The sequence below is a fragment of the Setaria viridis genome, chromosome 2 (assembly GCF_005286985.2).
Source record: "Setaria viridis chromosome 2, Setaria_viridis_v4.0, whole genome shotgun sequence".
NCBI lineage: Eukaryota > Viridiplantae > Streptophyta > Magnoliopsida > Poales > Poaceae > Setaria > Setaria viridis.
The window spans coordinates 29,515,976-29,529,359 of NC_048264.2; the positions used below are offsets into that span (position 1 = coordinate 29,515,976).

At 45.0% G+C, this 13,384-nt stretch overlaps 1 protein-coding gene across 1 annotated transcript; it reads right to left on the minus strand.

The window, feature by feature from the left end:
• Window positions 1-1,482: 1,482 nt before the first annotated feature.
• Window positions 1,483-3,161, minus strand: LOC117843187 (WRKY transcription factor WRKY76). Its single transcript, XM_034723746.2, has 3 exons — window positions 2,803-3,161; window positions 2,241-2,711; window positions 1,483-2,153 (listed from the first exon to the last, which is right to left on the minus strand). The coding sequence occupies exons 1-3, from the start codon at window positions 2,974-2,976 to the stop codon at window positions 1,785-1,787; spliced, it is 1,014 nt and encodes a 337-aa protein (XP_034579637.1). The 5' UTR covers window positions 2,977-3,161; the 3' UTR covers window positions 1,483-1,784.
• Between the last annotated feature and the right edge of the window lie 10,223 nt (window positions 3,162-13,384).

A 13,384-nucleotide genomic window follows, 5' to 3' on the forward strand; every position in this document is an offset into this window, starting at 1 on the left:
AAAACCAAAACGATCTAGAATTTAGGACAAAGGAAGTATGATTCAAGTTTAATTTTGATTGCACGGGCAAAACTGGATTTGCCGAGTTCGTACCCATCAGAGCGGCCTGTAATCGGAACATGCGGATTCTAACTGCATGTTACTATTTTGTTACAGTAATTCTATAGAAAATATAGTTTATAATCAGATTAAAAAACGGAGTCAAGTTTGAGAGAAAAAAAATTAAACCAAGTAGGAGGATGGGGAAACTTGGTTTCATTTTTTCAGCCGTGCGCTACTGGGCATCTCAAACACCACCTGCTGCTGTGAAGGAGGCCAAAATCCCCAGGAAAGTAGGCCTTAACAGGGAGGGCTGGACATGCATGTTTGGGCTAACAAATATGATGGGGATTGGCCGGCCCGGTGGACCTGGACAGTCACATACAGCCCAATTCTCTCTTTCTTGGAGCACAGAACCCTGAGAGATCATTTTCAGTAATCACTATACATCATTACAAGGCAGGTAATTACCGTGTCGGGCTATCCTTGCTAATCGTCATATTGGAGAATCAGGAAGTTGTCCTGTATGTCAGCATGGAGCGGAAGATATTAAACATCTCATCTTCACATGTGATAGAGTGAAAGAAGTCTGGAGGTCGATGGGTCTTGGAGAGAAAATTCAGCAGATAATAGACACCGATCGTTCAGGTTCTGTGATTCTAGAAGAGGTTATAACAAATGAAGATCAAGTTCAGGCGTTGGGAGTGGGCTTTGCAGAGCTGGTTTTGACGGCAGGATGGTATAGTTGGTGGGAACGTCGGCAATTTGTTCATGGGGAGACCGTTCAGAACATCCCAAGGTCTGCCATGGCTATTGCGGCACTCACCAAAAGTTATATGCTAGCAGCAAGAAAAGTGGTGAAGGTGAGACAGGGATGGAAGAAGCCTCCGGTTGGGAAGGTGATGGTGAATGTTGACGCCGGTTTTGATGAAAACGGTGGCTGTGGAAGTGTTGGCTCGGTGATAAGAGATTGCTTGGGAGGGTTTCTGGCAGCTGCTCATAGTTTTGTGCCGCACTTAGTGGATGCACCAATGGCAGAGGCTTATGCTCTCAAGGAGGGACTGATGTTAGCACAAAGAATTGGGTGCAACAAGCTTATCATCCAATCGGATTGCATGGAGGTAGTGCAAATAATGCAGGATGGGGGTTTCTCGGCGAATTCTGCAGCTCCCATTTATGATGAATGCAATATTATGTGGAGTGGTTTCCAGGAGATTTCTATTGAGCACTGCAGTAGGGAAGCAAATCAAGTGGCTCATAGTTTAGCGCAGCGAGCTCAAATGATTAGACAAAACTGTATTTGGGACGATGAGGCCCCTAGCTGCATTTTAGATGAACTGGTAAACGATGTAACTTTTTTTGAATGAATAAAGTCAGTCCCATGATCAAAAAAAAATTATTTCAATTCCAGTGAACAATTTGAGCTTAGATTTACAGTACTACTGAACAGATAAAATTCAGATAAAGGGAAAAACAGCCAAAGCAAAACTCTCAACTACTATCAGCTGTCTTGGAGGACGGTCCTTATTTTAAATTCGTGATCAAAGAATGGACTTGTGAAATGTACAATATTATTGATAGTTTGGATCCTGAAACAGAACAAAGAAACTTCTGATTGTGCATGTAAACTTGAGGAGATTATTCCCTAATCTCAATAGCCGTACACTATCCGTACCAGGCTTTTGTCTGAAGAAAAACTGTTGCAGACTGGAACTCTCTGAGCTACGACACTCGGACACTGGACTCTAGTAATCCGGCAGTTGCTTGAGGATCGCGGCGGCGAGCGCGTCGGTGAACTTCGAATCCCTGGTCAGCGAGCTCGCCATCTCCTCCACCAGCGCCGTCCGGAACTCCGTCGACGCGATCTCCTGGCACAGCTTCTTGACGTCCGGCGACTCGGCGGCCTCCAGCACCCGCACGCCGCCCGCCCCGTTCTTGGTGAGGTCCAGCGTGATGGTCGGGCCGGAGGCGTTGATGGAGATGGAGCACGGCACGGACCCGGTCCGCGTCGCCGCGCTGCCGGGGAGCTCGGCGGCGCGCGTCGGGCACGGGTGGTTGTGCTCGCCCTCGTACGTGGCAACCAGCATCGAGCTGTCCTCCGCGCTCCTCTGCACCTGCTCCAAAGAAACAGAGCCGCCATTAGCCACAGCTCAAACGAGGCGATCAGGTGACGATCACTGCGGAAATGGTAGAAAATTCACCTTCTTCTTGACGGGGCAGGAGGGCGCGAAGGCGCAGCGGAAGTAGGCTCTCGGGGACGGGTTGTCGCGCGTCACCTTCTGGCCGTACTTCCGCCACTGGTACCCGTCCTTGACGGTGAGCGTGGTGTCCGAGGGGTCGATCCGGGTGCAGACCCTTCTGACCTTGATCCGCCTGCACGAGCCCTCGAAGCCGTCGCTCAGGGGGCTCTCGTCGGCGTGCGCGGCCTCGGCGTTGCCGCTGCCGTTGTTGGCGTCGCCCGAATTCGAGGGCGGCTCCAGGCTGCCCCTGCTCCTCTTCCTGCTCACCGCCGGCGGCGTTGGCGGCGACGCGGCTTGCGAGGCGCGCGTCGAGTCCGAGCCGTCGGGGGGACTCGGCCTGGCGAACTGGCTGGCGTAGAGGTAGGCGATCATCTCGCTCAGCCGCCGGTTCTCCTCGCTTACCTGGGTGAACCTGGCCTCCAGGGTCTTGGCCTGAGTCAACAACATTTTGACCACGGATTCAGAGGCATGCAGAGCAAGGAAGGCAAGCGGCGAGGAAGACGGGCAGCGATCGATCCGTTACCTGCTCGTCGGTCATGGACGACGCCATCCTGCAGCCGCCGGCGTGGGGGTCGGGTCGTTCAGGCTCGGCTGCCATTTCCGCGCCCATCTTGGGCGGCGACGGCGAGAGGCCGACGCTGAGGTCCAAGCAGACCGGGGAGCAGCCGGCGCGCCGCGCCGAGTCCATGAGCAGCATCGATCGGTGCCTGCGTCTCCCTGTGTAAACAAGCCCCGCTGCGGAAGGTATGAGTTGCACGAGCTGTGGAACAGGACACTTGGATGCTTGCCGCCGGGAAGGCGTGGTAGATATAGGGGTGGAGGGAGTGAGGGATCGATCGATCGGCCGGGGCGGGGCGGGGCGGGCGCGGCCGCTGCATCGTGAAAATTGTGACGGAGCTGAGTGGAAAAAGCGGGGCGCGAGCACGACCCGCTGACCGGTCGGAATCTGAGAAGCCACGCGCGGCCTGGATTCCGGATCCGTGGTCGTGGAGTCCCCCTCCCGTTCGTCCAGAGCGCCCCGACGTCACCGGCCGAGACGTCAGCATTTATCGTCACGGCGCGCGTCATTTCCTTTTTCTCCCTGTGCTCGGGACGAGGCTGACCGACCGCGTCGGGGAGCGGCGCGGGCGAATCCGACCAAACGAAGAGCGTGCGCTCGGGTGCCAATCAGGTGTGTACGCACGCACGTTTACGCATCGATCGATCTGCACGGACGGGGGTCGTTGGAACCACCCAATTTGAGTGAATTGACAGTTATGTAATAGTAGAATAAGAGTCAATACTTACCGGTCTTGTGACATATCTAGTGACTACTCGTACCTAGAGATACAAGATTCGGTATAATTCAACATAACAAGAGATAAATCCGGTGGTCTCGAGAGGTGTTTCACAACATGCTTAAGATCGAGCAATACCAACCATACAAATCGCACATCATCACATGAACCACAAAGAGCAATTTTAAATATTACACAAGTTCAACAACTAAGATTATAAGTTTGTGACATACACAGTTCAAATCTGAAATTTAATAAATGAGCTCCAAAATACAAGTCTTGGACTCATGACAACAATAACATGAGATTAAATATTATGGTTCAAGTTTACCCAACATCTAACTCATGAAAAGAGCACCACTACATAGTGGATACGATAGAATAACGCAAAAGAAACGATGGTGTCGTTGCCCAAGAACACCACCGAAGCAACAAACAACCGCTCTAGTCACTCATCACCCACCCTCGAATCGGCGGGGTAAAAGTGACCAAACACGGCCTCCGGTTCACCTGCAACTTAGTGAGCGATAGCAACATGAGTAAAAAAGATACTCGCAAGTCTTATGCAAATATATAACAAGGAGCATGCAAAGGGATAAACAAGAGTAAGACTTTAAGGTAAAGTAAATTTGCAAAAGCCTAGCTCATCCTATCCTTAGTTTTTGACCATAAGCACGTGAATATCATCCTATGGACAACTAGCAAAATTTTATTGATCTTGCCCAAAATCCACTTCAAATTTTAGTTAAAACAATTACACCAACATGGTAACATAGAGCATACTTATATTAACAAGTATACATAAGCATCCGATGACTCTACGATGAATTCATGGGATTTGAGCTTGCTCATAACTGAGAGCGTGGCAATTCGAATTGATTTATCCTTATAAGGGTGTACTCTTTACCCACACGACTCGAGGACCTTGCGGCTCGCACACCCGGCCAAAGGTGCACTTGGGGTACTCATGCTAACCGTTTCCAAACCGCCCCAAACTATGAATGTAACACGCTTAGCTTGTGTGGAGGACTACCTAGGTCCACCGAGGACACCCCTAGGCTCCTCTACATAGTCCAAGGACCACAATCTAGGGTCATGCCTCATAGAGCGAGACAAGTAAGGTATTAGGCTTATTCATCCCATTCGGGAACATGTGGTAGCACGAAAAAGGTGCTCAAACTAACATCAACAACGGATGGTCCTTAATCGACTCAAGCGGCCTATGTCACTGAGACTCCATTCTCATGGCCCTACGCACCGCTCAAATCTTTTATCCAATTAATCATCATGTTCATTTATCAACAACATTAGAGAATCATACTAGAATCGTTGTTGATTAATCTATAACCACTCCATTACCAAAGTGACCATTCTATGTCTAAGCATGGCTAAGCAATTAACAAGGTTAATTTAACATTACCCATACTACTCGAGCGACAAGGTGTATAATAACAAAGCAAGGGAGGCCATAATATCAACAACATAGGTTCTAACAATGCACTAAGATAGATAACCCACATGCATCCCATAGCTATACATAGTAACAAATTTATTTAGAAAAGTAGGATAAGTATGCATAGCTACTTGTCTTGGGTTTCCTCGGGCTCAACAACCACTTCTACATTAGCCTCGGCTTCGGGCTCAACCGACTCGTTCTCCAGCAACCTGCTCTCTAAAATGAATGAAATGCGTGCATGCATTAGAGATGATGCCATGAGTGCAAATGCTCATGAATTGCATGGATAATTAATAAAATAGCAAGGAATGAATTAACAACAGAACAATCTAGCTAAAAACAGTAAACAAACATACAAGATCATTATGAGAGATTATGCTAATCGATAAGCCACAAGTAAGAAGAAAATTGTAAGATTAAAATCATTCGTTGAGCAACAATTAAGAAATAAATTTCACTGATAGAAGGCAACAATACAAAACCATAAGAGTTGGATTCACATCAAAATCAATTTTCAATATAGAGATATACAATAAACAAGATAAACTATCATGAAGCACATTAAATCAAAAAAGACACGTAAATCATCCAGAAAAATATGAATACAATTTTTCTAGAATATATACAGAAAACATGGCTTAACGAAGGTGGTTTCAAAATTTATCTTTTTATGCTATTTATTATGTGAATAACAAAATTAAGACAACAAACAATAAATAAATCTAAAAAAGTATGAAAACCATATATTCAACTTATAAAAGTTGTATATATGGAGCATAAATGATAAATGTAAGCTAACAAAATTGGTTTCATAATTTTTGGAGCATCACATGATTTATAAAGCATTTAACAATTTTAGAATAAAATAAATTATAGCACCAGATATACAACAGGAACATGCATATAATCATTTTTGGATGAAACTATATCCCAAAAAGAACACAAAAAAATAAGATTCATATTTTTATCATTTTTCTACACATTTCTATGCGTTTTCAAAGTTTGCAGCCATTTAAGTCTAGGAAACAAAGAAAATTGAGGTTATTTCACATCTAAAGCCTTAGATCTATTGTTTCTCCTGCACGTGGGTCCCTGGATCTTTCCCCATACCCCCTCTCCTTCTCTTTCTTCTCTCACCCAAACACACCCACGCACATAGGCACGAGGCCAGCGACGCATGGTCGGCCGTGGCCTTGGCTTGGTCGGCGACTGGGGAGTGCGGTGCTGCACAGCAGGGAGGCGAGGGCACGGTGCCCTGAGGCCACAGGGGCTCACCAGCAGCAGCCTCGCAGCATAGAGGAGGCGGCACAGTGGAGCTCCAGGGGTGGTAGCGGAATGCCGGACGGAGCTCACCGGCGAGCGCCCTGCACGGTGGGGGAGGAAGAAAGGTGAGGGGCAAAATGGATGCAGGAGCTCTAGGGGGTGCTGTGGCTGCGAGGAATCGAGTCGAGACTCACCAACGGTAGTGAATCGGGCCGGCAATGGAGGGGAGCTTGGAGGTGGTGGCGACGGCAATGGAGGTTGGGGAGTTTGGGTTTCGGGGAGGTCAACGTCGGGCTTAAAAAGGTGAGGGGGAGCGAAGGCAAGGGAGGCATTTCGCGTGGGCGAAGCCACAATGGCCAGTCCGTTTGCAGCAGCTGAGCAGACGCCATCTCTGCTGCCCAACCGGCAAGCAAGGAGGCGCGGGAGAGGAGGAAGGAGGTGCTGACGAGTGGGCCCGACGAAATTCAAACCGTTCAACTTCTCCACTTCAAACGACCCAGCCACAGGCACCCACAAATCCTCCAAAAATACTCATTTGAAAGATAAAATTACAAAGAATGCAATGCCATAAGAATCACCTCAAGAACTGCTTAGGTTTTCACACAATTGACAAAGAAAAATAGCTAAAATTTAAACTTAAGTGAATTTTTAACACAAGAAAACATCACTGGAAAATTAAGTAAAAATACTGTAAAATTATCACATTGCACCTAATATTTAAATAAAATAACTGAGAGCATAGTTGCATATCAGAAATTTGAGTTTATTCACAAAGATGAATTTCAAGAATAAACAACAATTTTATGAACTTCAACAAATGCATGGCCATGATACTCAATTATGCATAAATGATGCTCATGATGCTCTTGTTAACATGTTAATCTTATTTTTAACTTTTGGGTCATGACATGGGTGTGCATGTTGCTCATGCCAGGGAAGGTTGGCTTTGGTTTCGCATTCCTACAGCGCATGAAGAGTGGTTGGAACTAAAAAGAACTCGCCCTGTATATTATTCTGTCCGAGGTGCTTTAGCTATTTTCACATGGAAATGGAGGAGAAAAACAAAGATCGCTAAATGTCACTAGAGGTATCCTATCCCTAGCGATTGTGTTGCTTTTTTTTAGAGGGTACAACGAGGACGCCACGAACCCACACACACCACACTGACACACACGCGTGCGCATCCTCACACAAACCAAGGAAGGATTGGGAGGCTCTAAGCCTCCAATGTGCGGGAAACGTGCAGTACCACTGAACGCGCATGCGTGTGTACCCTAGACCTAGATCGGGACCCATCCCGGCGGTAACAGGGGAAAAACCCCATGAGGCACGCGAGTGTGGATCCCAGGGATGGAACTCACGCTCGGCCGCTCGCGCATCTGGCGAGCAAGCCAACCGAGCGGTCCTCAGCGATTGTTTAGCTTTGTGCGGTAGTGGAAGCACAGGTATAGCACTCCACTTGTTGAGTCCAAATATATCGTCGATTTAGATGTATTTTTATTCTGCACATGTCGAAGAGGTGCACTTGTTAGTGTGTGTACGCTAGCTGAACACTTCATTCGGCCAGATATACAAGGTATTTTGATCTAATTAATTATGTCAGGTATTATTAATGAGCTTAATCTTTATAAAAATCCTAAGATCGTTTATATTTGTGACGAAGAGGGGTTACATGGTGGTCGCAGAGGTCCGAAACTATTCCAATTCTAAAAAAAAGGTACGGTGGTGGGCATGAGGTGTCGTTCTTCTGTTTAAAAAAAGGAAATGTGATTTCACATACTCGCACGCTGCTCCGTTAAATTCATTTGTCTCAATGGTGACCACAACATCGTGGGAAAGTAGTCCATAGCTATTATAATATTACATTCAGCCTCCTAGCAACATTGTGCAAGTTGTACATAGAAAAAAGATAATAAAAGACACCCATAGTACTATGGGTAGCCCACAGATGTTTAAAAATTATTTCTGTACAGATTCAGCCAACCAGAAGTAGAGATAGATGATCTGTGACCTTCTCTTTCATACCATTATGGTTCTTTCCGCAACTGAAGAAAATCTGTTGTGGATCCCACTGCTAGTTTTGCCAAATACATTGGAGTTGCCCTGATTCGAATTAGAATGCATTATTTTTTTGCCGATTCATATGGAATTCCTACTAAATTTATGTGTAGGACCTGTACCCGATAATATAAAATTCTTATGTTCTAATCAAGACAGAGTACATCATGTGAGTTGTGAAAAAAAATAAATAATAATGAAGTAACACCACTTCTTCATTTCCGGCGGGAGCAAGACTGCTAGAGCCGATAGTTTTTTCTGTAGTTGCTTTATTTTAATCAGAGGTTTTCCTGACAGAATATCTGGCTTGACTAGACTGACCTGGTATATAAAAATATTTCTGATTTGACAAAGAAAGTTGTTAGCTCCCACCGTTAATCTCAGCAACACCTGGTGTTCCATCGATCATTGTTAGCTCCAGAGTTTTCTCCCTCACTTTTTACTTTCTTTTGTCATGTACTCTACTCATGTCATGTACAGCGTGACCTTGTGCTTGTGCATGACCTCGCACAAGAAGACAAGAGAGAGCTGTCCGCGGTGGGCCAGACGATTAGGACGCAGCGAGAGCCTCTCGTCAATTATCCGTGGAGTCTTTTGTGAACGCCGTTGACTTGAACAAAGTCATCGTCTTCGCCTCTTCGGTTTTGCGTGCGTTCTCGGGCGAGGCTTGTGTGGTTTGGTTCCCTGGCTTGCTCGCAAAAACCACTGGCCTCCTCTGTCCTTGCCGGGTAATAGTACCATATGCGACTAGCAGGTCTTAAAAAAGTTAAATTGGTACTTCGCCAAGCAATTTTCTCACGTGAGAAGAGAATGGACAAATATGAAAAAATAGTTTTGTTGTCTTTTTGATTGATTGACACTTCAAACCTACTAATATAAATAGAGTACTTCAAGATGACCGTGCTATTTTGTAGTTCTGTAAGACTTGGTATATCCTGTTCAAACATTTTACATACAAAATGATGTATTATGTTTAAATTCTACACGCAAAGCTTTTGTATGTTGAGAAACAAAAAGGGACAAAGCCCGCGCAACCTTTCGATAACACAAAGAGCCATCCTTCCACAGCAGTATAGCACGAGTCAAGATACCAAGTCATATGGATACTCAAATGCTAAGCAATTGAGTATCGTCCATTATTAAAACCCTTGAATTTTAAATCCATTTCGTTGTCTTGAATTTTCTCGGGATTTCGCTGCTACGTAGTTGTAAATGTGACGCGTGAAGCTTTTGCGCGTTCGTAACGTGGGCAAAAAGGAGGGGCCAGATAAACCGTGTCACCCCTCGACGACATAGAGGGTCATCTTTTTGCAAAACCAAGTGAAGAAACAAAGCCATTTCGTATTCAGATGACAACCGTCATCAAGTGACCATAATTGGTGTCCGGCCCCTTGCATCGTAAGTCTATGTTGTCTTATATTTCCTCGGGATTTTGTTGCTTGTAGTTCTAAACTCGACACGTGGAGCTTTTGCGTGCTCACATGCTCACGTGGGAATGGGAAGGACCATAAATGGACGTCTTTCTGTAGCACCAAGTCAAGAATCAAAGTCATTTTACTCGCAAGAAAGAGAATCAAAGTTCTTTGGTAGTAAAAATGCCAAGCACCATCATGTAACTATTGTTGGACCAAGTTGGGGTCGAGTTGCCATTTATCATGAATGCATTATTGAGTTTGACTCTTACAAAGGAGTTGAGCACGACCCTCTGGACGAAAAGCAGTCTCTATTTCTAACTTAACAGATTCCATACGGCCAAGACTTTTTCTCCACCTTTCCCCCGGATTCCATTACACACGGTGTCGACGTTTTGGCTTTCTTTTCCCTGCAGGAGCTTTCATGCTCACCATGACATCAGGCAGGTGGCGTCATGCTTGTTACGTTAGTACCAAGTACCAACTGAGTGCCACGTGAGATATTATATTTTGTGCAGCTTAATTTCTTGGAGACTAGAGAGCATATTAAGCATCGCATACAGAACTAACATGCATGAGCACGTAGCGTCGTTGCCTGTAGATGGAGTCACATTGAAAGTTTACCAAGCATCCACATTGAAAATGATCTAGGTATTGGCAACATTTATTTAGTGTTGACAAATTTTCTAGCGCAAAAAACAAAAGTTCCAGTATTGAGCAATCAAAAAATTTTCTAGCGCAAAAAACAAAAGGTTGAGCAATCAAATCCTTGCCAAGTTCCAGTATTGTCAATATCTTTCATTTGGTTCTTGAGTGCGAGAAACCAAATTTAGAAAGCTAAAAGATTTCTCACAACATGGTTGAATCTAGTAATTTAATACTGTTTTAATACACAGAATTGAAAGTATCTGCTGGCTTGGACAACGCAGGTTAAGGACCGACCAAACGAAGCAACAGAGAAGAGGACTCTTTCTCCAAGCCCGACCAGTTGAATGTGGGCTCTCACCAAACTCATCCGTAGTTCAATACTATATAACCAAGAGGCGCACTCCGTATAATTTATGGATTGAAGAATAAGGAAAAGCTCTACTTACATCTTGTGCCTACTGTGTTTCTTGTGATTGTCGTGAGGGGCGAGAGAGAGGAAGGATCTAATTGCCGATGACATGTTTCACAGAAAATACGACAGCAAAAAAAGATATACTTCAACTCTCAATTTTTTCTGACTAACCAAAAAAATCCACATATTCACTCTCCTGCATTTAAGGGCATATCCATTGATCCACTGCATGTTAAGTCAAGTCAAGCTCCCATTAGAATCGCTGCGTGTTTCGACTTGTGAAGTTAAGCATTGAAATATGTAGCTTTGGTTGCTCTTAATTAAGGTCTAAGGATAATGGATAGATAATTTAATGGTTTAATTAGTTCTAGTAACCCTAGCTAGTTGATGGGACTGGAACAGGAGATTAATAAAGAAAACCAACTCTCAGTCCTGGAAGACTCATGACCAAGCTATACATATGTTCATGATCTCACGGATATGAGGATACTTACGAAGAAAATTATAATGGAAAATGCGGAGAAATACCATCAGCTTATTGTTGATTGAAATCACCTAGGTTCACAACCAAAAAAGCTAACGTGCAATGTCGCTTCGAATATCCAAAAGTTGCAAGAACAAGCTATCTTAGCTTGGCAACACATCATATATTTTAGCATTAACCATCCTTGTAGCACGTTCCCTATTCCTGTTTTTGGTGTTTGCTAGAGAAGACGGAACTAGTCTAATGTTGAATTCGTGTGCTAGTTTTTAATTTGGCAATAACCTGAGAAAAACACAACAGCTAGTAGGTTCAGTAGGAAGGTCGATGACTAGCTAGTTCCTTAACAGTTTATCCACCCACTGTGGATTAACAATAAGAGTTTTTATTTTAAAAACTAAGATAGTTTTGTCTATAAAAAAGGTATCTACTCTTTGATAATTATTGAAGATTATGTTTTGTTACCAATGCAGTAGTGTTTTTGAATATAGGATTGGTTTTACATTAAGGCCATTCACAATGCAAGTTTCATATGAGTTTCATTCTCATTAAATGATATGCCTCCTAGGCAAAAGTGATGACATGGCTGGAGTTTAAGAGAAAAGAAAAGAATTAGGTTCATGGGGATGAAACAAGGTGTACATAGTTACCAAGAGCTATGAAACTGGAATATCTATTGAAAAGGATTTGAGTTTCATCTCCACACATGCATCAACTCCCATTGGTCACTTAGATGATAGATTTAAATGATATGCTAACATATAAAATCATGAAATGAAGCTTTGCATTGAGGGACTTAGTTTCATTCATCAACTCAATGATTATTAGATGATATGACATATATATATTGACACTCTTGGAAATCACGCAGTGAAACCTTGCACCGACGATGTTGAATGAAACTAGGGAAAAGCCATCAAGAGAGGGTTTTCTTAAAGTAATTATGGTGGCATGATGCAAACAGTACCATTCCACGTGACCTTTTATGCTTATCCACCTTTTCTACTTGCTCGCATCAGCTAGAAGAACAACTGAAAATATATACCGCCGAAATATATGTCATTTTCCCATGTGCCGTGTGAGTGCTAATTGAGAGAATCGACCATTGGCATGTTTTTTATGCTTTCGCATGTGTTTCTGACTCGACATGTTATTTAAATAATGGTGTGGAAGTAGAAACCAGAAAATAGTTTCAGTCATAACAATTCCCATGTTCCTTTTTCTTGGTTTTTCCAACGGAAATTCATACGAAATTGTTATGGATAGTATGTGCAGCATGTAGTCCACTACATGGTAAAGACTTGCTCAAAGGGCACATATCCAATGTTAGGTTTCGTTGCCTATTTGAGAAAGCCCGGTCGGGTGTAATCAGTGTGCGATGTCCCACCCACGGCCCCACATGTGAAGTACCAGAATCCCTTAAGCCAAGTCAAGTCAGCAGGCAACTAGCCAAGTAGTAGGTCCGTAAGAGCAACTCCAAAAGCCACCCTAAACTACCCCTAATAGCTTATTTGCATGCAGTCTCTCCTTCCCTAATCGCCCACCGCACTCCTTTCCTGCGAGTTTTTTTTTGCCCGCTCCTCCCCTCCGCCTGGACGCCCTTCCTCGCGTCTTCCAGGTTGCCCTGCGGCACCAGGATGAGCAGCACAAGACCGGGGCAATGACGCCGCAGCCTCCTCCCGCCCCGACTCCGGCATCGTGGCCGCCTTGGTGAAGCCCAAAGTCGTGGATAGGGCAAGGGCGGCCAGCAGCGGAAGGAGCAGCAACAGGGGCAGCGGCTCTAGTTATGGCAGCGAGCTGGGCGAGTGAGGCGGCAGAGAAGGGGTGGCACCGGAATCAGCGGCGCCAGCGGAAAGGGGGTGGTGCCGGCATGGCGAGGAGGCGAGCATCATCGGCGAGCGTCGGCGGTGAGCTGGGTGAGCGAGGTGGCAGAGGACGACATCAGTGAGAAGGAGGAAGGGGGCGGCCCAGCTCTGTGCCTATCCCTTCTGGTGTGCGCAAAGATTTGATTTTTCGCGAGCAGGAAGAGTATAAGGAGGAGTGGTGGTAGGATGTAGGAGATCTTGATCTGTTCCTGAAGGGGAGAGAGAGGAGGATG